The 26602-nt window shown below is 53.2% G+C and overlaps 1 protein-coding gene across 1 annotated transcript in view; it reads right to left on the bottom strand.

The window, feature by feature from the left end:
* Positions 1–26602, bottom strand: part of TSPAN11 (tetraspanin 11) — a 67805-nt gene that overhangs the window by 30212 nt on the left and 10991 nt on the right. Inside the window, exon 3 of the mRNA XM_057702428.1 lies at positions 10093–10187. Within this exon, the coding sequence (XP_057558411.1) occupies positions 10093–10176 (84 nt within the window). The 5' untranslated portion in view covers positions 10177–10187. The remainder of the gene's footprint in view (positions 1–10092; positions 10188–26602) is intronic.

The raw sequence follows: 26602 nt of genomic DNA, 5'->3' as shown, positions 1-26602 counted from the left end.
CTTGTCCACCGTCAAAGGGTGAAGCAGGGCCAGAGTCTGAATCCAGGTCTGACTCCCCGCCCCACGCTTCCCACCACAATGCCTGTGTGTCCCTGTCGTGAGGCAGGGACACCGCAGTAGTGAGGACCCCCCCCGGCCCCGAGCGTTCCTCTCGGCGCGCATCCCTGGCTGGGCACTTTCACAAGCCCCCTTCCCATTGCCCACGGGGGAAGCACAACTGGGCTTCTCATTTCTGCTCCGCAGACGGAGGACGAGCCCACAGAGGAAGGGGAGCTGCCCGAGGGCCACCTCGGAGGGGCGACGCAGGGCAGAGCCAGCTCCAGCTCAGAGCCTGTGCCCCCTACTCCCGACAGAAGGGACACGGCTCCGCAGGCTGGCGTCTCTCTGGGACGGCAGGACGCTGAGCAGGAGGGGAGGTGTCCTCTTTGCTGACTGTCGGATCCCTTTCAGCCCTGGTCCCAGGAAGGGACCCTGGGAAATGCAGGAGCACGTGTGAACCGCACTGGGGACACCTAATCTGCTGGGGGACACAGAACCCGCTGGGCATCTGAGGAAAAGCTTTGGACGCTTCGCCCAGAGAAGCGTCGTCCACATAAGATAACGTGCTCAGCGCTGGGGGCGGTGGCCTCATCTTGCATCACGCCGTAGATGCCTCTGGGGCCCTCCCCACCTCGCTGCCTCTAAGGCGGCGCTTCTCAGTCAGGCTGCACCACCTAGGGACGCCTGCACATCACCTGGTGACTGGACCTCGGGGGCGGGACCTGGCATGGATCCTTCACGAAGTTCCCAGGTGGTTCCAGCGGAGAACCACCAAGGCATGTCCTCGTGAACAGGGGTCAGTGTCCTGTCCCCTCCCCCAGCAGGATCCCAAGAACCCCCTCCCCTGGGGTTGCGGCCTGGAGGCTCCTGGCCTGGCACGGGACGGGCCCCCCTTCCGTGTCTCCGTCAGAGCGTTCACTTTGCTAGGCGCTGCGGGGTAGAAGGTGGGGTCACGCACAGCAGAACTTTCAGTTCAAAGGATGAAAATCAGACGATGAAAGAAAAGAAAGAACTGTGTGCTCCCGGGGTGGGGGAGGGGGCCGTGAGAAACGCAGTCGGGGAGAAGCACACCGACCCCCTAAAGCAGGAGCGCCCCCGTCACAGAAAGGGCTGGGATCTCGCAAAGCCAGCAGGGCTACCGCTCCGCCAGGGTGGCAGCCGGGCCCCCGTCCATAGTGGAAGGTCTGGGCAGACACACTGCCCTGATGAAGGTCTGGAAAGCAGCAGATCCACACTGGTTCTGATGTCCAGAACAAACCAAGAGGTGAGACTAAGCCATTGGGGCCCCCAACCCTCCCCTGGGGTGTCACATGTGTCTGCCAGGGACACCGAGTGGCATTTGCCATCAGGAGCAAGAGGGTTTCAGGTGGCGTCCTGCTTGGGACCCGGTTGGCTCTTTAGAAAATGACCTTTCCTTTGGACAGAAGACAAAGTTGCCTGATGTCGGGATGGGTCACCAGAGGGAGGCGTCTTGGGAGGGGAGCGGTCAGCAGGCCTGGGTCCCAGCCCTGGCCATGCCCCTAATCGTGTGAATGTGCAGACACTCCCCCTCTGGAAGCCTCAGTTTCTTCATCTGTAAAATGGCCAGATGGGAAGCTCTGAGGTCCGTCCGCGTGGTTGCATGTCCCCACGACCATCTGCCAATACACCTCTAGCAAGATGCTCCTGGACCACGGCGCATGGCTTTCGTCAAGAGGTTCAGAGATGCCAGGTCAGCAGAAAGAGCAGCGGAGGAGGCTCTGGGGGAGGAGCGATTGGGGCCGGAGCCAAATGACCCCGCTGAGCTGTGCCAGCAGCTATTTGCATAGAGTTGATTCAACAGTATTTGGCTCTTTATAGAAACTGGGTTGGATTTCTGTGGAATATTAAGAACATTTTTCAAAACCGTAGCCTGTGGCCAATCAGCCAGAAAACCCTGCAGAGGGTGAAGCTGGCCTTCTTACCAACCAGGACACAGGCAGGCCTGGGGGGGGGGGGGGGGGCAGGTCATCGAGGCCATGCAATTTTAGGAACGGCCCCTTTATTGAAAAGAAACATGGCCAAGACGTTGCTTCTCATCACGGGGAGAAGGGTTAGCCTGAGTGGCCGCACACACTGGGTCTCGAGAGACCGCAGGCTGCAGACCCACAGGAAAGCAGGAGGAGTGCAAAAGTCACTGCAGCCTTTTCCTTTCCTTGTGTGGCTGCTCAAGGGTCTCTGTGCCGGGATCAGGGCTGGACCGGCCGAGGGAGCAGGCCCAGGATGACGGAGCTCCCAGTACGGGAGGACCCCCGGGCAGGAGTGCCCTCTGCCCCCAGTGCCAGGGGCGCCCGTGGCACAGGGTGGGGGGATCACACAGCTGGCAGTGCCGTCCACTCCCCCGAGTGTTTGCTGGGGGCCTCCAGGTGCCAAGCACCACCTGGACTGGGAAGGACTGGGGCTGGCTGCCCGGACCAGGACGCTCAGGGTCACTCTGGACTCCTCACTCTCCTGCAGGGACAGAGAGTGCCGGTCCCCCTCTGAGCTCACAGCCGGCCATCGCACCACCCCGTGTGCCGCCCTGGCTTTTGGTGCCCCTACCAGGCCCTGGATGGCCCCTGATCACCCCAGAGGCCAGCGTGCGTGCTTCCCGTGCTGACCAGCGGGGAAGCCTGCTGAAAAATCGCCACCAGCTCCCGGCACCCAGGGCACCCAGCCCAGACGTGGGCATGGCCTCTGGGCCCCTCGACATCTGGCCTTAGCCTAACCTTTGGCTTTGTCTTCTGCTGCTTCACTTCCTCCACACCTGGGCTTCAGTTGCTACAAACTGAGTTGTTGCTTTTCTTGAAAGCTGTGCAGGTGCCCATTGAGCACGACCACACAGAAGTGGTGATGGGGGAAGCGACAGGGTCTGAGTCCCAGCTCCTTGATTCCCTGTGCAGATCTGGACAAGCCCCAGAGCTGCTCCGGCCCTGGGACCCTCACCCCCGATGCCTCCCACCTGCTTCACGCTGTTCCCTCTGTCCTGCTTCGCGCCCCCCCCCCCCCCCCACCCACCGCCGTTTCCTGTACTGTGCTGCTCGTGGCTCTCAGCCTGAAGCTCCGAGAGTACGACATCAGTAATTCTCCGCCCTGCTTTCTGGCAATTTTTAGTTTTACAGGGGTTTAAAACTAAATCAATTTTTAGTTTTAGTTCCCAGAGGGGAACGGACTTCTCCCCGTCACGAGGAAGCCCCTGGGGGGCTGGGGTAGCACCCAAGGGGTCCTTCGGGCCAGACCCATGCGTTACTCTTTTCTCTCTCTCTCGACCAAAATCCATTACGTGCTGACTACGACCAGAAACAGAGCCAGCCGTGGGGCCCCAGCTCAGCGCTGTCCCCGCCGCCGTGCTGCTTCTTGCAGGCGACTCGTGGGGACACCCTGACGAATCCCAAGGGTGAGTCCCACTATGAAGGAGAGGTGGGGGCTCGGGGAGACCCTGGGAGACGGGGGCCCTGGCAGGGAGCAAGGCTCCATCCCCTGGGGCTGGCTGGGTCACGTTTAGAGGGTGGCTCCCTGTCTCCCAATCCAGAGAGGCAGCTGACCGAGGGCGGCGGCCCCCGCGGGGCAGTGCTGAGCCCTCTGCTTGCACGTGGTGCGTGGACTGCACCCCATCCCCCACCGGATCCCCACCTGGGCCCCCACGCTGGCCAGAGAGCACAGGCCAACCTCTCGTTCATGACCGACACCTCCCCCGTCCTGGGCAAACATCCCCAGCTAGCTAGCCCCTGCTCCTGTGGCAGGCGTGTCACGCTAAAGGCCACGTTCCACTTCAAGGCATTCCTTTCTTGGCTCTTTGGCTTTGCGAGCCCTGATATCATAAATCAGAACACTGCTTCCTCCCCGCCTCCACCTCCACCCGTCCACCCTCATCACATGGGCAGACATCACGGGACGTGCTGAGGGTCGGGGCTGGGGGGGACTCAGATCACTTGTTCTCTTTTACCCGCGGCTCAGAACCTGGAGGGACGCTGCCTGGCACGGTCCCCGCCCGCCTCCCAGCAAATCAGTCTGTCCAGCCTGCTGGTCCACACCTGCACAGGTTTCTGCAGTGACACGCATCATGGTGTGTTTGCTGGGGGTGGTCCTTTGTCTGCCACCCTTTAGCCTCTTGGTTAAACCTCACTCATCTCAGCATCCCCAGCAAAGCCCTCCACACACAGTAGGTGCCCCGTAACTCCCCACGGAAGGAGGAGGGATGGAGGGAGGGGGCTGCGGAAAGTCAGACCTAACCCTTTTATATTCTGGATGAAGATACGGAGGCCCAGAGAGCAGTGACTTTTCCAAGGACCCCTGACCGGCTGGGGGCCTAGAACTCAAGAACCCTAATGTCCACTTCGTGCCCACTTCACCCACTGGGCTGCGGACACCCCCACTCAAGCCGCGGGGCGTCTGGGCCACAGCAGGGACAGCTCAGAGCAGCCACCACAGGCTTCCTCTGCGGGTCTCCCCACTGTGGCCCTGGGCAGACCAGATGTGCAACAACGCCCCCCCTGCCCCCCGCGCCACAGATGCTGAAGCACAGAGAGGCAGGATGCCTGGACACCATGGGGTTTTGCGAATTTAGCACCATAAGAAGGGACTCAGCAGAAATGCCAGCCACGGGGCCCCTCAGCCGTTCCTTCTCGGATGAGCTGTCCCGGGAGGCGGGCAGAGGCCACGATCTGTGGGATGATGGCGAGCAGAGTGAAGGCTTCTCTTCTCGGCAGGGAGGCGAGCGGAGGCTCTTCCCTACCAGGCCCTCCCTGGGAACCTGGAGAGATGCTCTTAAGCCACCTCCTTCCCCGGGCTGGGCGAGTGCTCCATCACCGCTGCCACCTGTCTTGGCCCATGTCCCCCAAAAGGGATCCCAAGGATTCCCTGGAGGCCGAGCCCCACTGGCTCCCGAGGGAGGTGCCCACACGGCAGCCAGCGCCCCGGGGCAAGACAGAGCTTCCGGCTCCAGGCAAGGGAGCCTGCGCTTCCCTAGCTCTCCCACAGCCTGCATAGCTCCTGGGAGGTTGGAAAAGTTTTGATTATTAACACAGCCAAGCAGCTGATTAAAATAATAAATTAGAGGACAACACTGCAGGGGTGATGGGAGCTGTAGGGATCTGTGGGGGAGGAGGAGTAAAGCATTTCCTAGGTGGCGGCATAGGAAGCCTGGGTCACATTCTCTTTTTCGGGTCACAGAAGTGTAGGCCTTTTTGGGTCCTGACCCAGAGCTGTACCCAAGGAGCTACCCTTGCTGAGTGCGATGGTCATGACGAACTCCGAGTGACTGGAACGGCATGGCGGGGCTGGGGTGGGAGTCAGGGACAGGGTGATGGTGAAGGATGAGGTGCGTGTGTTGAGTGCGGGGTGGGGGTCCAGAGGTGGGGCGGAGCTTAGATACAGGACGTGGGTGTGTTTTGTGATGCTTGTATTCTTCATATATTGCGTGTCTGAACTGCCCACACCACCAAAACATCCTGATCCAGATTCAACCCTGACTCCTGGGGACATTTTGGAGTCCAAGTAGGCATCCGTGTGGTGGGTCTAAAGCTGTGGCTATCAATCCGTGGTCTGTGGAGATGGGAAGGGCACCTGTCTCAGAGTCAGAAAACCCAGACTTCACCTAGAACTCTGCCAGTCATCTCAGCTGAAGTTTTATCATCTACAGAATGGGAATGAAGATAATTACAGAGTGCTCGTAGCATCATTTTGGAGGGTGAGATCATTTCTAACCCTCAAATCGTGCTACGGTGCAGCTGGTGGAAACGCGGTTTAGAGCCTCATCAAGACCTTGCGCTTCACGACTGGCCCCTGGATCCTGCCCACCTTGGGGTGGAGGGGCTGCTGCTCTCTCATCCCACTGCTCTGGGTGTTTCAAACTTTGGGATGTAACCATTTAGGGCTGTGAGATAAACTTGGTGCACTGTAACCTGCGCTAAACAACAAAACACACCAAAACCACCACAAAATAGAAGAGAAAACATCAGCGTGCGCTGCACACAGTAAGGGTTAAGCTTAGCTTCCTGAATGATGCGTCACGTAAGCATTTCTTATGCTTCCATGAATTTCTTACACGGGTCATGATCCCTAAAGCCTTCAAGCCAGAGCTGTGGACCCAGAAAGCTGTTAGAGACGAGGCGTGCCCCTTGCTCTAATCATAGTAGCTACGCATACCAGCTAAGCACCAAGTATGGGCCAGAAACTGTGCGAAATGTCTTTCTAAATACTAATCTTTAATTTTTACAGGAACTGACATTCCCATTGAACGTACAAAGAGTGAGGCTCAGTGAGGTTAAGTGATTTGCCTAATGTGTTGGTTGAGGTTGAGGTTGTCATAATACAATGCCATAGTGGGGTGGCTTAAACGACAGAAATTCATTTCTATTTCTCATCGTTCTGGAGGCTGGAAGTCCCCAGAATAAGGTGCTGTCTGATTCAGTTTTGGTGAGGACCTTCTTTGCTTACAGACGGCTGCCTTCTCACTGTGTCCTCACATGGCCTTTCCTCTGGGCAGGCTAGGAGAGAGAGCTCTCTTCCTCCACCTGCAAGGCCACCGATCCCATCGGATTAGGAACCCCGCCTGTGACCTCATCTAACCTTAATAACCTCCTAAACGCCCTGTCTCCACATACAGTCGCACGGAGGGTTAGGGCTTCAACAGCACCTAATCTTCCATGGCACACAGAAAATGGGGTCTCGATTTCAGCCTGAACTTGAGCCTAAGTCTTCCCGGCATGTACTGCTGCCTCACTTATTCATGTTTACCCCCAAGACACTGAGAAAGTGCAGAACTCGCAGCTGGAGGCAACGGATATCATCAGGGCTGATGCCCAAGCACACCGGCTTAGGGGTCAGAGAGAGGCAGCCTTCAGCTCTGGGGCTTTGGGGGCTGCGTCCCCCTTGGCAGCACGGGGCTCTCACGGAGCTGTTCACAGCCTCGGGCTGCTGGGAGATTACCTAGGATGACGCAGGGGGACGCACAGCCCAGGGAAGGCCCACAGCAGAAAGCTCCTCGGAGGCTGGAAGCTTTGTCCACAGAAGTGCTCCACGCGCCCACAACAGGGCTTGGCACTTAGCACGTGCTCAGCAATGCTGTGGATCGGATTCTTCAATTATCATTGACCAGACGTCCGTGCCAGCTCTGCTTATCACCACGACAAGACCTTGGGCAGGATTCTGCACCGGGTGTGCCCGCTCCCTCTCTGTAACATGAGGGTAACAGTGGTACGGCCACCAAGGTTGATCTGAGGATCGCAGGGGATACTCCATGGAAGGTCTTTATCCAGCAGTGCCTTGCCTCACAAACGCCAGGTATTGTAGCCCCGCAGGGAGGACTTAGGCTTCCCTTTCCTCTCCGTGCGGGATTTGGACAGTGCAGCAAGGTGATGTACGGGGAAGGACCACCATTCTGGGGAGAGAGCAAGCGTGAGTGTTCACCCCAATCAATCTGTCTCTGCCGTCCAGGTTACCCTCTGTGTCTGCACGGGGCGGGGGGGCACTGGGAGGGGCCTCAGTGGACAGCAGATGGGGGCTGTCTGGGGATCCTCCCTGTTGCTCTGCATAGATCCTATGGGGAACGGGGAAGAGGTGGGGACTGCTTGGTGGGGAGGAGGAGTCCTAACTCCTCCTGAATGTGACCTTATCTGGAAACAGGATCTTTGCAAATGTAATCAATTAGGATGAGGTCACTAGGGTGGGCCCTAATCCAATATGAGTGGGTCCTTATAAGAAGACAATACCATGGAAGGACAGAGAGACACAGGGAGGACAGCATGTGATGACAGGGGCAGAGAGATGCAGCCGAAAGCCAAGGACTCCACGATGCCCACCACCCCCACGTGCTCGCCAGAGGCAAGGGAAGGTCCTACCTAGAGTCTCAGAGGGAGCACGGCTCTGCTGACACTTGTTTTGGACTTGATTTTGGCCTCAGAGCTGTGAGACAATAAATTTCTGTTGTCTTAAGCCACCCAATTTATGCTCCTTTGTTACAGCACCCCAGGAGCCTAACACAGTGGGATATGGGCCATTTTTTTCTTATTTATATTTTTCAGTATTTTATAGATTATTAGTGGATGCATAAGTCTTTTTTGATCCGGAAAAGTACACTTATTACAGTAAGTCCCCTTACATACAAATCTTTAGGTTGCAGACTTTCAAAGATGCGAACGTGCATTCCATCAGCATCAGGCGTGAGTGACACTGCAGCTCGCCCTGCGTCTCCCGTTGCTGACGATCCTTCAGCTCTACCATCTCCCACCACCTCTCCCTCCTCCAGGCAGTTACTCTTCTTGCCTGTTCACTCAATGCCAGCTGTTGTACTGTGCTCCTGTACTTTTCAAGATACTGTACTATAAGTTAAAAATGTTTTCTTTTGTGTGTGTGTGTGTGTTTTATGCGTTATTTGTGTGAAAAGTATTATAAACCTATCACAGTAAGGTACTATATAGCCGATTGTGTTAGTTGGGTACCTAGGCTAACTTTGTGGGACTAATCAACAAATTGGACTTAACGAATGCGCTCTCGGAACGGAAACTGTTCGTGTGTAGGGGACTTGCGGTATTCTAAAAACACCCTCACTGAGAATCCTAAACACCCCACTGGATTTTTCTCTGAGAATTGAAACTATCTACACCCACACAGCATACTGATCGCATACATCACCGTGGCTTTATTATTCTACTGTCTTCATCCACACAACTTCACTATTCCAGGAAACGCTTGCCCAGGAAAAGAAAAGTTGCAAATAAAATAAGTTTATTATTCATTTCAGGAACTTTGCAAAAAGCATTTAAGCAAACATCAGACTGTTTAACTTTTGAATGGATAGCATCCTATCCAAGATGCTTCAAAACCCTTGCCTCGCTGTGTGTACCAATTCTTAACAACCACACCGTGATCCTTCCTAATATTAAGCAATTTCATTAATCTTAGCAAAAGACTCTGAAAAGGCAGACATAGCCCATCTTTGCCTCTGCCTTTCTGAGATGCTTCTGAGAGTGCATTCTTTGCCATGGCAACAAGGAAGCTCAGCCCCGCCTGACCAGCAGGTTGATCTGGTGGCATTTTCGGGCCTTCTACATCTAATGCCTCCAAAATACCACATTTATTGAATGCCTTCTGTGTGCAGAGACGGAATTAAGCACTTCACATATACCAGCTCAGGGCATCTGCGAAACACACTATTAAGAGGTAAACTGAGGCACATTAAAAATGTCAAGCTGATTTGAGCAAAATTCAATCTGAATCAGGCAGCACCCCATCTAGCAGAGGAAAAGGGGCTCTGAGAGCTGGACAAAATGTGAAAGACTTTTCTAGGCAAGAGGGAGTGGGAACAAGGAAGTTACATTAGGCAAAAAAGCAGGTTGGTCATTGCAAAGTAACTGGGGACACAGACTCAGCCAACGTAAGTGAACTGCCTATAGCAGAGCCGGTCTGCTGGCCGCAGCGCCTGTACCCTCAGCCCCCTCAGCTTCTCCAGACACATATTCCAGCGTCTGGCTGTTTGGGGACCTGATGGTATTCTGCTCCCAGTTACCCAGATAATTGTCTTAAGTGGACAGACTCCGTTCCTCCTGGACGACCTGGCCCGGCGGCTTCCCGGGGGGAGTTGCTACAGAAACCATTCCCGAAGCACGGAGGCAGCCCCAGCCCCCCAGGACTTGTGTTCCTCTGCCTCGGGCCTGCAGAATGTGAATTATGAAAAGCAAATGGGCTTCAGAGGAAAACAAGCAGTTATTTGAGGCCATCACATTTTCCACCAGCACTGGAGCCGCAAGTTAGCAGGGGAGGAAGAGCCGGACCCTGCGGACCGAGGCCGGGCCACAAGCTCACCGTTACGCCCAGGCATCCTCCGCTCAGATGCTGTGATGCTGTGCGCTACAGTCTCCACGCCAACCTGCAGGCCGAGTCTTTTGTTCCCCCTCAGTAGCAAATGTACACACTTGCTTTCAAGCAGGCAGAACTTGCCCATGGGTGGTCTTTGATTTGGAAAAAATCAACTCCAGAGCGATGACTCACAAAAAGCAAAGATGGCTTAACTCACGCGGTGCCGGGGAAAGGGGGGTGTGTGCCGGGTCCACTTACCCAGAAGAAGAAGTTAAAGACGAAGAGCAAATACTTCAAGTAGGCGGTCAGCCAGTCGTCCTGCTCCACCTTGTAATGGGCCATGGTGGCTGGGCCTGCAAAGAAGACACACGTGTGGCCAGGGGGGTCCACGGAGGCAGCCTCGCCTGCCCAGAGCCAGGCTCCTCGTGAGGTTCCCTTCCAAGGGCTCCCTAGCCTGTCCAGCCGGGGACTCTGAGGCTGGGGGTGTGTAGCCCTGAGCAAAGAACAGGGAAATGCAAAGGCCACTGGATGCACGATGGACATGAACCAGGCAGAATTTTCTAGGCCTGTGGATCTTGGTTTGGCCCTTCTGATGCAGGTCTAACCTGCAAGTCTTCCTACCAACTTTGTACTGTCCTGTTGTGTTCTTATTCTCTCCCCTGTCTCCGCAGGGTTGCAGGACACAAATTCACCTACACACCCACGCACACACGTGCGCACACACACGCGCGTACACACACACACACGATGTGCCTGCTTTGCAGTGGAATCCTGCATCATTTGAACAGGACCTCTGCACGCGTAGGTGAGGCATGAGCTGCAAATCAGAGCATCCCTGCTGGACAGGGCCTCGACAATCCTCAGGCCACCCTGCCTGTCCCGGCACCTCGACTTTCCAAAGGAGGAAGCAGGGGAGCAGACCGAGCCGTTTGGCGGAAGGAAGACAAGAGCTTTGGAGTCTGACTCCCTGGGTTCAAACCCTGATCTGTCACCAGGTATGTGAGAATCTGGGTAGCTATGTCATCTCCCGTCCTCCATGTCCTCATCTGTGCCAGAGAGAATAATGATGCCCACATGGCAGGGTTGTCTTGCAGATGAAATGCGGTGATCTGCGTGAGGTGTTGACCACAGTCCCTGGCACGGGGTAAGGGCTATTATTATTATTATTACTACATGTGGCAGGGATCAGAACCCAGAATGCCAGCCCTAAAATTCTTCATCTTTGCCCCAGAACCATGCTCCTTCTTCTTATCCTGATGCCTGCTGGTGGACTCTCTGGGAACTGTGGCATCAGTGGGATGAGAAGGTGAAGGCTCACTGTGCCTGGTGGTCCTGTTAGCATCTAAGTCCCAATAGCAGCCTCTGCGGTCTCTTCTCTGCTCCGGCTCCTCGTCCCCCGGGCAGCCGTGCACACACGCTGTGAGCACACTCTGACACTCACAGTGCAGCTGCTCCTTAAGGAACACACCCCCTTTAGGGCGACCTCTTTCTATTCCAGACCCAGAGCAACAAGGCCCTGGTCCTGCCCACCTCCATCCCCTTCTCCTCCATCCCCACCACTGTCCGATCGGCGCCCCCCCCCCCCCATCGCCCTGCCCCCTCTCCACGGCTGGTACCAGCCCAGCCCAGATTCCTTCCTCCCGAGCCACTGTGATGCATTTTATTTCAAGCTCATGGGCTCCTGAGACAGGGCGAGAGGAAGAGAGAAAGAAGAGGTGGCTGTCTTATTTGGGATTTCTATTTGCAGACCTTGAAGAAGGTAATTTAAGACTTCGTCTTCTCGTTAAAAAAAGACAAAACCCATTTTTCTCTGATTTAGTCTGAGAGGTAGGGCAGTGGAAAAAATACAGAAGGAGAAAAAAGGAAGCCCTATAAAAAAGAAGCAGTGATAGATGGGATGGGCCAGGAGACTGGACCGGGAGCTATTACACGATCACCGTGCAGGTCTTTGTGCAGGAGGCCCTGACGAGGGACCCTCTGGGCCATCGGGCCAATGGTAAACTGACCATTCGTTTAGGGCCCAGCCTCTTCTGTCTGCATTCACTTCTCCCTTTGCCTGGCCCTCCCCTCCCACCTGGGGCCCACTGGACTCATGCACCAGAACCCTCTCTAGACCTGCAAACCAAGGGATCAGGACCCTCTGAAGGAAACTGTATTTTTAAAAGAGTTCAGGCAGACAATAGGATTTAACAAAAAGAAACACATTTCTAACCCTAAAGTTTCAGCCATTGGGGATACAGAGGACAGAAGTCCATGGTTCTTGGGAATGTCAGGGTCAGTGGAAACCTCTGGATTCACTTAATCCAACCTTCACAGAAGGAATGATGAAATTAACACACGTCTGAGTTAAGACACATTTTCAAATGACCTCTCTCAAGTCACATGGCTAATGACTTCCTATCCCCCTGTTCAGTGCTTCTTACATGGGGCCCTACCGTATGTTGGGCCCTATGCTGGGAGTGGCAGAGGCCCCCAAAGAAGTGTCAGAACCAGCTTGGAGCTAGACGCCTGGATGTGAAACCTAGCCTTGTCATTTTCTGGCTGTGTGACGTTGGGCAAGTTACTTAACCTCTCTGTGCAGTTAACACTTAGCACTTATTATGTGCCAAGCCTAGAACTAAGTGCTTTACGTGTGTGCTCTTGTTCCAGCTTCCCAATAGCCCTATGAAGTAGGGCTATTCTCATTCCTTTTGCAAGATAAGGAAACTGAGGCTCCAACAGGTTAAATAACCTGTCCAAGTCACAGAGCAAATAACTGGCAAAGGCAGAACGGAACGAGGAGCTTCTGACTCGGCCCAAGCTCTTACCCACCATGCGGTTCTCTCAGGACCAGAGCTGCCAGGGGCAGGGAGCAAGGAGGACCAAGGTTGCTGGCTTCCCTAATACCTGTTCTCCCCTCTGCCTTAGGACCAGAACCCCCATTTTAGTCGGGTACTTGGCCACCTGGAGCAGATGACACTTTCCAGCCTCCCCTCCTGCTGGGTGCAGCCAGGATTAACTGCTGGCAAAGGGCATGGAAAAAGCAGCAGTATGTGCAACTTCTAAGGTATCATTTTTGAGTTTCACATGCATTTGAGAAGTTAATCCTGTCACTGTGGGGTGCAGAGTTCTATAGGTGTCAATTAGGTCAAATTTGCTAATTGCACTTTTTACAGCTACATCCTTAGTGGTTTTACGTCTGCCTGTTCTACTGTCTCTTGAAAAAGGTATATCAGACTCCTACTAGGACCATGAATTTGTATATCCATCCTTTAACTCTGTTCATTTTTGCTTCGTATATTTTGCAGCTATTTTATGGCGTGCACACAGATTTGGAGTTGCGATATCATCCTGGTGGCTCTATCCTTTTATCTTTAGTAAACATTTCTTTATCTTTAATAATCAGAAATGTTCTTAAAGTGAGGAGAGGCACATCTCTCTTCACCCTTTACTTCTTCTAGTTGGTTGGAATGCTGATGTAATGGCTGGAGCTCAAGCAGCTATTTTGAGCCATAAGCTGGAAACCACGGGTTGAAAAGGGTAAAGCAATCAGTCCAAACAGCTTAGATCTCAGATGATTTTGGAGCTGCCACACCATCCACGGGCTGCTCACCTCCAGACTTAGTTTATGTGAAAGAACAAAAAACTTGCAGCTTCTTTAAGGTACATATTTGAATATTCTATTATCCACAGCTAACTTCACCCTGAGGTGGTCGATGGGGTGGTGGGTACAAAGGTCTGCCAGAGCATGCAAGCAGGGACACTGAGGATGGGGCAGTAAGACAGGCAGTGATGTTGGGCAGTGGCCACCAAATTCTTTTAACTGTACACTCCATCACTGAAATGTTTTGAGCACACCCCATAAATATGTATATTTATTTATAAATTTTATTCAGGTACTATTGTCAATCTACATGGTAAACATCATCAAAGCTTAATTTTGTTATTTTTTAAAAGAAGAAAATAATTAGGAAGAGGAATTCTAAGTAGATGATCTGTCTCCACTTTGGGGCCCCCTGCTGCAGGCTGTGAATGGAAGGGTGAGAGGTGTACAGGAAGGTAGGCATCAGATCACAAGCAGCTAAGCCCCGGAACCTGGACTCATGTCCTGCAGTGATGAGAACCACAGGAAAGCACGCAGCAAGGCCGTCCCTTGATGAGACCTGCATTTTAGAAAGAGTCCCTGGGCCAGGGCAGAACAGGGCTGGAGCCGACTGGGTGCTTGCGGACCATTTAAGCAGCTGATGCAGCTGGTGCTGATGTCCAAGAAAGAGACGGTGACGTTTGAAGCAGGCCAGGGGCAGCGGGATGGAGAGCAGGGGACAGACACTGACAGGCAGGCCGTGTGAACAGCTAGGAGGCAGCGGAGGAAAGACCGCATCAGCCTTGGGGAGGCTGATGTACACGGGAGCGGGCCGGAGGAGAACAGGGGAGCGTGGGGTGGGCCACAGTGCCGCATGGTGCCGAGACGGCCAATCACAGAGCGTGGCAGGGCTGACCTCTGCCAGAGCAGCGTCGGTGGGGATGACGTGGGTCAGGACTCCAGGAGTGAGGCAGTGGAGACCCAAGAGAGATGCTCTCAAATGAGAAGGCGAGGGAAGCAGCTGGAGGCCTCGTCAAGGTTGAGAAGCGTCTCTGCGCTGTCACGAAGGGAGATTCGCGTGCTCGTTTCACTGGGAAAGATTCCACAGCCGCCACTAAACTCTCCTGCCTAGTGACTGGGGACGGGTGGACGGGCTGAAGGCGGGGGGAGCAGAAGAGCCCATTTCTCACGAGTGGGTCCAGATGGGGCCTGGTAGGTGGCCGGCCGAATGCTCTCTCCTCCCTTGGCCCTCCTCTCACCGCAGCTCTCCTGAGCCCCTCCCCGTGATTAAGAGCATCTCATCAAGGCAGGGGCAGAGGGGTGGGGGCGGGGGGGCGGGCATGGCCGCAGCAGCCCCGGAGAGGGGAAAGCAAACTCAAGCTGCCTGACTGGCCTTATCTGTCCCCCGCCACCCCCCCAGGCCTCCCTCCCCCCCCCAAGCGACTGGAGGAACCAGGGCTTTGGCTCATCCTCCAGGACCATGTTCCCTGAGCTCTGAGGAGTGCCTTATGATTTCCGGGAAACAGGCTCATCTTCCTTCACTGGATGCGGAGTTGGGCTTCCTGAACCAATAGAAGGAAGCGTCCCTAAGGGGCAAGAGATAGACAGCGGGTTGGGGGGGCAGGCAGGGCAGAGACCCCCTGCCCCGGGGGGGGGGGGTGGTAGTCAACACTGCCAGGGGGTCCTGGACAAGCCTGTGGGTACAAAGAGGTGACTGTGCCTCCCTGACTCCCGTTTCAGCCAAGGATGTCGTCCTTTGGCCTCGTACCTGGCCTGCGGGCCCTCCCCCTGGGCCTGGCTGCGCCCCGCCCCTGAATCTGGAACCCCAGCCCCTTGCTGCTTCCCCGGGCGCTCTGGGCTCAGCAGGACCCCACGCTGCCTGGAGGCGCCATCCCACCTTCTGTGCCTGACCCCGCTGCCCACTGGCCACAGCAGTCTGCTGGGGTCCTTATTAGTACCTTTTTTTGCTGCTAACAGGCTCAACTTTGGACACTGACTCTGGCCCTGCCCCTTCGCTGCCACCCGGGTTCAGGCAAGCCGCTCCCATCCCCTGGGTGTCTGTTTTCCCATCCGTGGGGTGGGTGGCGGTTCTCAGGAGCATCCGAATCTGGAGGGCTGGTTGACACAGATGGCTCAGCCCCGGGTGTCCGATTCACTAGGTTTGGTGGAGAACAGACTCCCAGACAGGATGACCAGTGATTTGATTTGCCCAGGACGGAGGGATCTCTTGGAATGCTGGACTTCCAAGGCTGAACCTGGACAACCCTGGGAGGGTTGGTCACCTGACTGCCAGAGGCAGCCACCGCCACTAGTTGGGGGACCACACTCCAAGTCAGTGTTCTCCAAAGCCCCTTCGAGTTCTCCAAGTCCATGGCCCCCCACTGTAATTGCCCTTTGCATCTGAACAGACAGAACTGGATGGATGGGGATGAAGCCCTAAGGGGGTGTGTCCGCTTGCACAAAATCCACACTTAGGACACCGACTTCCCAGACAGCCTGATGACGCAGCTTCAGGGCGCCGGGCCTCCAGGCCATGGCTCTCACTGCAGAACAAAGCTGGGATTCAGGGGGAGCCAACAGGTCTGGGGATATCTCAGAAAGGCAGCCTCAAATGCCTTGATGGTGAAGCAATGGATTTGGGGACCCCTGTCAGGCTGGATGTGTCAAGTCATGGGCCCTGAGACCCAGGGGTCACCGTCTGTCTCTTCTACAGCTTCCCCCCACCCCCAAGTGAATGAGTCTCAAAGTGCAGAGACGATGAGGGACACGCAGGCAGAGCCCTGTTGGCTGGCCAGGTGATCCGGAAGTTCCGGTGGGTGGGGCAGGGCTCAGCCAGAGTGAAAGACCAGAGCAGAGTGGACCCGGCCGGGTGGTGGCTGGGAGCAGCAGTGGGCATGTGGGTGCCTGGGGGCCCTGACTGTGTAGATAAGAGGTACTGTCGGCCCTGGGCAAGCTGCATCCTTCACTCTTTCAACAAACACTCATTCAACAAACATGCATCGAGTCCCCACTGTGCGCCAGCAGCCGTACTTAGAAGCACCGGAGTTTGTTTTCAGGGAGCGGACAGCAGCCGTGGGGGTGGGGCAAAGACACACAGATAACCTCCGGACCCTGACAGTGGCCCAGCGCAAGCGGCACGGGTTCTGCCAGATCGGGAGGGTGGCGGGTGCAGTGGGGATGTCTAACCTGTCCTTGAGGACAGGCAGGGTTTCTGCAGGCAGAAAAGACAGGGAGGCTGCTCAGCCAGAGGGGGGTGGCGTGAGCAAAGGCCGGACACGGAGGCTGCAGAAAAGCCTAGAAAGTCAGGTCAGGGGCCAGGGGCCAATCCTTTTGCCCTCACTCAGTGTGACTTTTCCCTTCCCCCCCACACTCGACTCTGGGGATCTCTCCAATCCTTATTCTCTGTCTGCTCCCGTTAGCACAAGCTCAGGTTGGGGGTGCCCTGACTCCCCATTTCCTAAAGGGGGAGCCCCCCCATACTCAGAGGTGTGGGGGAGCGTGGTGATTCTAAAATAAAAACAAAGCCAAATATTTGCTGTGGAAAAACCAGCCCCGACCTCCCCTTCCGTTAAATAAGTGCCACTTTCCTCCTCTGGGTTCTTGGTCAACAAGAGGCCAGGCCTGTGTGATGGTCAAAGAGTTGGAGAGGAAAAAACAGTCTAAGTGGTTTAATGTGTAACTGAATTTAGGCTTCAAAGGAACCCTGGCCGCAGTCCCTGCATGTGTGACCTTTCTTTGCCCTCTTCCCCCTCGATTTAATTTCCATGTGCTTGACCTATTCCTGGTGGGTGGACAGGCCCTCTGAAGGGGTTAGAGAAGTGAGGTCTCCTTAAGTCTCTGAATGGGACAGCTGGTCGGAGCCGAAGCATCCCTGGTTCTGCCCCTTTGAGAACTGAGGAAGCTGAGCTCCGGGGGTGGGGTCACACTGTGGCCAAAGTCACACTGCAGATTAGTGGCCAGACAGGGAGCTGGCCTCCTGTCTCCACGACCACCAACAGGATTTTGACTGGTTGATGTAATCATCATTGTAATTTACTAAGTGCTAAGTACGTGGTAGGCACTGAACTAAGCGCTGTATGTGCATTAATAGATTTACGACTGAAAACCCCAGGAGAGATTTATTACCCCTTTCACAGGAGAGGAAACTGAGGCACAGAACTAGAAAGTGGAGAGAGATGTGAGAGCAGCAGCAGATGTTTACTTGTCTCTGGAAAGTTCTAGTTTTGGTCTCTTGTAACTGCTTCCAGCTCGATGGCCTCTGGTTGAAGCTGAATGAGGGGGTCTTCTCTGTGCAGAGACCCCCCCCCACCGCCGCCAGAGGCTACAGGAGGCGGCGGGGCCAGTGTTCTCTGACCTTGGCAGGATCCTGGGTTGGGAGTGCCACCAAGACACCAAATGCTTAGGGACCCTCTCGGGGGACCATGCCCTTCTCCCTGGTTTTCCATCTCCTTGACCTTGAGGCCGAGGATTGGCAGCTGCTAGTGCTACAGTGAGCCCGGGGCTGGCCTGGGGCCCTGGGCGACCACTGGCTTGTTCTTTTACATCATCGTATTTATTGTGTGCAGGTAAGGTATGGAGGTAACTCTTTTGGACCAAGCTTAGGTTTGATTGTTAATTACAGTGTCACGTGGATGGTGCTGGAGGTGAAACTTGAATTAAAATCCCAGCACCAAGAACTCTTAGTTTTTATCCACAGAGACACATTTTCCTAAGTAAGGGACTATTTTTTACTTCATTTGCAAGTGCCAACGTGCATTCAATGGATTAGTCAGGGCTCAGAACCTGAGGCAGGTGGTCTGGCTGTCTTCTGATTCTCTACAGTTATACATACACAGAGTCTTTGGAGGTTCTGCCTGTAGGAGAGTATTACCATCTGCCGTTTTTCCTGGATCCTTTTTGAAGGACCTCAGTCTGACCCATGGAATGAGGGCTTTCCCAGGGCTTATGACAAGAATCAGTGAACAAACAATAACAGTTCTAGTCAGCAGGTTAGAAGATCCTGGTGTGAATACCAGCTGTCACCTACAGCAGTGTGACCCTGGACAAGTCAGGACCTCTCAGGGCTCAGCTTCCTCCTCTGTGAAATGCAGTTGATGCTGGTCCAGGCTTACCTCCCTTGCCGGGCGGTTGTGAGGATCAAATGGGCTGAAGAATTTGCATGATCTGTGTGTACTGTAATTTTAGAGCCACAGTGCCACGCCGGGGTAAAGGCATTATTACAACCAAGCCCTAAGAGGTCCTTGAATGAGAGACAAGGTGTGGGTAACGCTATAGAATACATCAGCCAGAGGCCATGTATCTGGGGATACAGTCTCATGGCCTCTGTACCTAAGCCCACCTGCTCACTAGTAGATGGCACTTAGAAGGCTATGACAGGAGACCTTGTCCCCAGGTGACCAGGAAGAATACACCTGCAGAAAATCAAGACCTTACTTTAACAAAGTAGATTGGTTCAGAAAGGACAGTCACTTTAAAAGAAGGGGGATACATATATTAATAATATTTAACTAACGCTAATATTGAGATGAGCCACAATATCATGAGAACCTATCAATCACCCAGCCTTGGAAGGAGGCAGGGTAAGAATAATAAAGAATTATACTCTCTATAGAATTACAGGGAAATCAATTTGAGATTATACATTGGAAGGCAACTGAGAGCTGGAGGAGACCTTTATCGAGGGTTATCCTAGAAATAGTGCAGTTGACACTAGCAAAGAGCTCCCTAGGTTTCTATTTATCATGTTTAAGTATCAACCTGTAAAATATGTATGTGGACACTATTTTTCTTAGTCTTTCTTTTGTCATTCATCAACACCTCCCTTCTAGCTCTGTTTCACTCAAATGTGTCTCTAAAATGCAATTTTTTATAATCTCCTGCTGGATGGGTTGGCCTAAGTTTCATTTGAAAAGCTTCTAAACTCTTCTACATTGGTCACCTGAAACTTTCCAGTTTATAATGGCATTTTGCTTCAAAGTGTGGCAAAATCATTTTTTCTATACCTTTCTTTTGAAAGGTAGATATAGTTGAATGTTATCATGCATTTGTATTTGAGTGTGAATTTGTTAGATCAGATGATTGCTTGTTTTTCTAGATTTTTAATATTGAAGTTTAATAAACATATAGTAAAGCACAGAGATCTTAAGTGTATAGCTTGATGATCTTTTTCAAAGTGAACATATGCATTTAAGGCTATGTATTTCCCTTTGAGTACTGCTTTGGCTGCTTTCTGCACATTTTAATTCATCATATTTTCACTACTCATTTCAAAGTATTTTCTAATCCCCACTGCAATTTCTTTTTTGATCCAAGATTATATGTGTGTTGCTTGATTTTTCAAACATTTGAAGAATGCTTTAGTTGTGTTTTTCTTGTGGATTTCTGGCTTGATTCTAGTGTGGCTGGAGAATATGCTCTGTGTAATTTCAGTCCTTTGAAAGTTGTTGAGACTTGCTTTATGGCCCAGAAAATCGTTTCTTTCAGTGAATGTCCCATGTGCATTGAAAAGAATGTATACTCTCCAATTTCGTTAATTATCTTGTTAAAACATATATTCCTACTGAAAAAAAAGAAGGGGAAAAAGCAAGGGTTTTGGTAAACATTAAGCACCTCATCTCAGTTCTCAACACAGCAAGATGCTGCAAAAGGAGCACCCTCTATGGGGTGGGAGCAGGGGCTCCAAGACAGGGCTGCAGCCTGGGGGGGCTATGGGTGGGGCTCCATGGGACAACATGGCAAAGCCTCTGTCATCGAAGCAGGGCTAATGAGCTCATTAAGCCCAGAAGGCAACAAATGTCACCCCCACCCATCCCCTCCCTTCTCATAACCCCTCTGCCCCTATGTAGGACTTGAGGAGGACTGGGTTTGGCACCCAGAGACTTGGGTTCTGGTCCCATTTCTGTTTCTAACTTGCTCTGTGACTTTGGGCCTCGATTTTTCACATCTATAAAACTGCAATAATTCTATCTCCCTTACTGAGATGAGTAAAGGTACAGCTCCACTGTAGGACTTACTGCTAGCATGCAATTTCTGCATCACCCGAGGCTCTGTGTGTATGCTCATGTGCCTACAAATAACAAGGGCCAATACTTGCTGATCATGTACCACGTGTCAGGTATGGTCCTAAGCCCTTTGGAAGTGTTTCTTCTTTTAATCCTCACAGTAACCCCGCGAGTAGGCATGAGCATCACCCCACATGACAGATGAGGAAGTGGAAACAGAGGTTACAGATCCTGCCCAGGCTGGGCAGTCAGTAAGCAGGGGTGGGATTCAGAGTCAAGCAGTCTGGCTTCAAAGTAATCTCTTCGTGGGGGAACCATATGCTCCACTTTGCCCACTCAATGCCAGTTTCTCTGGACAGTCCCAGTTCACCCCTATCACCCTAGCATGATTATCTGCAGTGGCCTTTTCACCTAAAAAAATCCCGGTTTGGATGTTCATTTAGCCTTGGCTCTTCACCACTATCTTAAATTGTGTGCAAACAGTATTCAATATTCCTCGAGCCTTTCTGCCACCACCCCCTGCATACACTATAGGTTTCTCCAGCCCACATGCTCTGACACCCATGGTCACCAACCCCACTGAGAAGCATAAGGCATTTCCCTAACCACAGCATTTGCTAAGATCCAAGCTCAGTCTCTATCCTGAACATGTTCCTGGCACCTGATACATGGATGTCACCGGATGGGGAAGGAAGGAAGGAAGGAAGGAAGGAAAGAAGGAAAGAAGGAATGGATGAACATATGCACCAAAGAGCCACGTGAAGGCCCCTGCACACTTTCAGAGTTACAGAAATATTTCTCACAAGTTCCCCCGGACACCCAGGTCAAAGACAATGAAAAGGAGAGAAGCAAAACTCACAGCATCCTTTCTACAGCCTGACGCCTGCGAGTGTGGAGGACATTTCGCGTGGATGGTTCAGCACAGGCTCAGCACCTCCCAACAGACCTCCTGGGATATCCTGCCCGAGCCACCCTGGGACTTTCTCCTTCCTCTCCATGCCACTCTCTCCTTTCCCTCGTCTTTCAATGCCAGCCCCAGGTGAGAAGCAAAGACCTAGATTCACGGTACATCAAAGTAAAAAATCCTTCTGAATATAATCCAAACAAGGCACGATTGGGACCAAGATGATCCCTATGGGGAAACACCTGGACATACAGGTGCTCCCTAGTGGAGTCCGACCTCAAAAGAAACCACAGGCATTGAAAACGAATGATCATCAGCCCCTTCTCTGACCCCCATGTGCCCTCTTTTCCCTGCGCTAGCTCCAGCCCTTAGGAATGGCTCTCCAGAGGCTGGGAAAGCCCATAGCCCCTAAGGCCCACCTCAGTGGGATCTCAGTGCTGACAAACATACTAGCTTCCTCCCCCTCCTCCTGCAGAAGGCTCAGCATCGCGGTGGCGGCAGAGCTGTTAGAGGTGGGGTGTGAGCGTGTGCTGGTTCTGAAAGTAGCTCATTAAATAAACAAATGCCAGATCCGAGGGAGGTAGGTCATTCTGTTCTGTTCCAGAAACGTATGCTTTCCTAGTCATGGAGACAAGGTGTTTTAGGGCCCAGAGAAGCCATCTCCAGCCTCAGCGCCTCTCCCAGATTCTGGCCAGCAGTCCAAAACCCCAGCCCCCTGCAGCTTTGGCCAGTGAATAGCGGCAGGGCCCTTCATTGGGGCCAGTCTTTGTCTCAACAACTCAGCTAAGTCGGTGCTATCACCTCTACTTTATAAACGAGGAGGCCAAGGCTCCCCCCACACACCCAGGAATTAGGTCCTGGTGTCAGGGATGTCAAGGTCAAGGTCCCTCAGGTCTGGGCTTTCTGCAGGCTTTGAGGGGAGGAGAGGAGCCACCTCCATCCAGAGTTGACTTCTCTGTCTAGTTTTGGTCTTTGGAACATGGACACACCTCCTGAGAAGCCCTGTATAGCAAAGATGGAGGTTCAGAGGTAGCCATTCAGGGCGAGTTCAGCATCTGTAAGACAAGGATCAGTGGCAGCAGGAAGTCCCCAGAGCCCAGGCTGTTGGGGCTCAGCAGAGGGTTGGACGTGGGGGTGGGAGTGGGACATAGTCAGGAGGCCAGCCTCACCCAACTCCAGGGGACCCGCACACATCAGAGTCCCCGTGAACGTCTGCCCTGGGACTGCACAGGTGTGCATGGTCTGTGCAGGTGTGCACAGCTGCTCATTTAACAAGCTGCTTACCTGCCTTCTCTCTCTCTCCAGGAAACCAGGAAGCTTGCCACCCATCCTTTCCTGCCAAGCCTGGGTGCCCTCCTCAAGGGGCCAGCTGGGGGAAATTCTGACTTTTATTGGGAGTTGCCAAGCAGGGACTGGGCAGCACAACAGATAGTGGGTGGGCAGGTGGAGCAGGTATCTCAGGGATGGGCTGCCCAACCCCAGCGAGGGGGGGGCAGACATCTGGGGGCTGGTACACCTGACAACCCCCTCACCCCACCCCATGGATCCTTTGAAATACATAAACTTAACTGCGACCTGCAGGTAGATAACCTCTCCTTTTTCTAGAGGATGAGAAGTGCATTGAAACTTACTTTAGTTTGATTCACCAGGTAGCCAAGATGGATAGTGTACGACCAAAAAGTTGTCCTTCCCTCCTTCCATTATAATGGAGTCAGAGCTGGGTATGCGGCCACCTAACCAGCGGCCACATTTCCCAATCCTTTAAGCGGCTAAATCTAGCCATGTAGTAGTTATTGACAAAAGAATGTCAGTAGAAATGCTACTTTCAGGCCTGAGCCCCTGCACATCTCCACAATCTTCCCCCTCCCAAGAGCTGGGCCACAGATGTGCATGAAACCCAGCTTCCATAGTGTAGACAAGGACAGCCCTCAGAGCAGTGGTTCTCTAACTGCAGAGTCTATTAGAATCACCTGGAGGGCTTTTACAAACACAGGCTGCTGGGCCCACCCCCAGGGCCCCACGCTGGTCTCTTGCATTTCCGAAAAGCTTCTGGGGGACACTGATGCTGCTGGTCTAGGGGTTGCACTTTGAGACCACACACTGGGCTTGGGGATGGTCGAGAAACAAGATGGCAGGATCCTGGATCCCTGCAGGACCACGTGGAGCAGAACAGCCTGCCTACCTTGGACCGTTCCAGGAGACAAAAAGACACTTTGTTCTTTAAGCCAGTGTCCTGTCGGGTGTCTGATACAGCTGTTCAGCCTTGCCTCTAACTGAACTGTGTCTCTAGGGGTCACAGTCTTCTCTGTATAGCGTCCCACTGGAAAAAGAGGAAAAAAAAATCCTGCTCCAGGTCCACCTCTAGGAGCAGCAAATTCTTCCTTAACTGGACACACACAGAGCCGGCATGCAATCTCAGGTGTGCGATTCCCAAACTTAACCCACTCTCCACGTACACTCTCTCCCAGGTCTCCCACATTTCCCTGGATCCTGTCTCCCTCTCAAATTATTGCCAGATCCTTCTCTTCATCACCAAGGTCTGAAGCCTCACGACCTCGCCCAGTCCTTCTGCAGCCACCAAGTTCTGGCCTCCCCCAGCCCTCCACTCACCCCAAAGTCACTTCTAATTGCCAAAGCCAAAGGCAGCTTCTCAAACCCATCCCGCTACACCTCTTCTCAATTTGAAACCATGGATCACATCTTCCTTTGGAAGAAGCTCTCCCCGCTGCTGGTTTCTTGGCCCCTCCCTCTCCCGACCCTTCTCCTGTGTCTCCAGTCTGCCTCGATCTGGACAGCACACCATCAAGTCTCTGACTCGGTCGCCTCTTCCTTACTCTCACCAGTGGGTCCTCTTCCCGGTTCACCCCTTTCAGGCTGGCACTCCCTCCAGGGGAAGGGAGGCTATAACGGTGCTCTGTGTCTTCTCTCTCCTCTCTCGACCTCGTTCACGCTCACCTCCATCCACATCTAAAAAGCTGATGATTCCCAAAGGCTACTGAGCTCTAGGCACCCTCCTATGGCTACAGGTCCCCGCCATCCGCACGTCCAAAATGAAGTCAGCCTCCTCCCTCAGCACCCGGCCATCCTGCATCCCTAAATTTAGTGACTCTCCGGTCCACCTGCCTTTCCAGGGCACAACCTTCAGGATGATATTCAACTCTTTCTACTTCTCAGTGTCACCACTTCCCACCCCAAAACTTAACACTGAAGATGTCCCCTTCCATGGTTCTCCTTAACTGGCCTCTCACAAACCCACTCCTTCTGCATCTCTCACTGCCCCCGCCCAGCTGCAGGCCCACTCCCAATCTGTGGCTGCAGCGGTCTTCCTGATCGCTCCTGTATCTGTTTTCCCCTCTGTGATGAACGCATACATTAATGTATGAATGCGGGGACCACTCACGCCCTCACTATGTGACATGAAACATGCCAGGTGCTGGGATTAAAGAGAAGAGATGATTGAAACCGGCCCTGACCTGGTAGAGCTCACAACTGGAGAGACAGACATCAGCATCACTTCAACACCACGCACGAGGCTCAGAAGGAAATGTGTGCACCAGGTGTCGGAGAGGGAGCCCCCAGGAGAGTGCTCAAGAGTGAGCAGGAATTTGGCAAAGAAAGTGACAAAGCAGGTACTTGCCAGGCTCAAGACTGTGGCCTTTATTCTGGAAGCACTGGGCCACCACTGGACTTTCTGACTTGGGATGACAGAATTAGAGCCACTACTTCTGAGGTTAAATTAAATAAACCCAAATGGGTTAGCAGGTTATAAAGCAGAGCCTGGGGTTGGGGAATAAGCAAAGTCTGACAATCCTCCACAGACCCTGGGTATCCGAAGGCAGAACTAGGCATGTGTTTGAATGACTTCTGGTGGCCCTGTAAGGTCACAATAGAACCGTGGTGTCTAGGAAGGTCAAGGGCTGGCTACTGTCAGTTCCAGGCTGCCCACCTGCACAGGTGGACCAGGCTAGGGGAGCAGAGGAGGCTGATGGTGAGATGTGAGACCCTAAACCCATCAAGGAAAATCATCGTCGCTCTGAACCAAGACCACAGGGTTTTAATTCTGATACACTGGGTCTCAAAAGTACCTTTGAAAAGAACAATGCATTGTCATCAACGTACTTACTGCTCCCACTAAAACCAGCTTAATTATAGTGAAGAACACAGTCTATAATTTTTCCCACACTCAGAGCTGGATATATATTATAATTTCCCCGATCTTCTTGAATGAATGGATTACGCTTTCCATCTAGAAAGAGCTGCCCTTTTCATCACCCACATGGAGACACATGTGTGAGATCCTGTCCGGGGAGGGGGGCTGCTTGGCCATCACCCTGAGGGAAGGCTGGCACTTGTCATGAGGGGAATTTGCTGGGGGAGAGTGTGTGTCCTGGACCCCAGACAAGGGACCAGCGCCGAGGGCGGTCCTTCCTTCCCGTGATTCCCAGCGTGATGCTAGGAGTGTCCGCTAAGGGACATGGTGTCCCTCGCTACGTGCCAGCACCCTGGGCAAGCCCCTGCCCCTCTCTGTGCCTCAGTGTCTTTGCACAAGGAGAACACTGGTGTTCTAGCAGGACATTCTTTCAAGCAAAATTTCTGGTAGAACCTCAACATATAAAACAGATAACATGCAGCTTCTCTGGCAGAAGGGGTGTCAAGCCCCCTCTCCCGAGTCAAGCTCACTTGATGACTGTCTCCTCTCCCCGACTCCCCCTAAAGCCGGAACCACAAAGAAACCCGCTCCAGCACTCTCTGAGACCAAGATGCAGGCGTGAGCTTCTTTAATGGAGCACAGTCACCCCGCACTGTCCATGGTTGGAGGAACGAGAGGAGAGCTGGGGAGGGGGGGTCTACATCCCAGGTGTCTATATCATAGACCCAGAAGATATTTTTAGAACTGAAAGGAACCTCTGAGATCATCTGAGAAGCCCTTCACTTAATAGATGGTTCAGCTTGTGCTGGTCTCTGTTGGTCTCACCCCCATCCTACTTTTTCTCTTTCTTTTTTTTATTGTGGCAAAATACACATAACATAAAATTTACCACTGTCACCATCTTAGGTCACTAGCACAGATATATAAAGCCAATGGGTGAGCAGTGCTCACTAGAACTAAGAGAGTGGTGCTCTCAGCATCCCCATCACACAGATGAGGAAACTCACTCAAGGACACGTGGGCCAGTCTGACACACAAATTTAGCCCCTTGTCCACTCCACACGCTGCTCCCCTGGCTCCCAGACAGCTTGGCGGGTCTTCCTGCCCAGGATCCTGGTGCCGGCCCCCCAGGAACATGTCCTAGTTTGGGT

The sequence above is a fragment of the Hippopotamus amphibius genome, chromosome 12 (genome assembly GCF_030028045.1).
Source record: "Hippopotamus amphibius kiboko isolate mHipAmp2 chromosome 12, mHipAmp2.hap2, whole genome shotgun sequence".
In the NCBI taxonomy this organism is placed as follows: domain Eukaryota; kingdom Metazoa; phylum Chordata; class Mammalia; order Artiodactyla; family Hippopotamidae; genus Hippopotamus; species Hippopotamus amphibius.
Note: the sequence above shows the minus strand (reverse complement) of the source record. Positions and strands in the feature narration are given on the sequence as shown.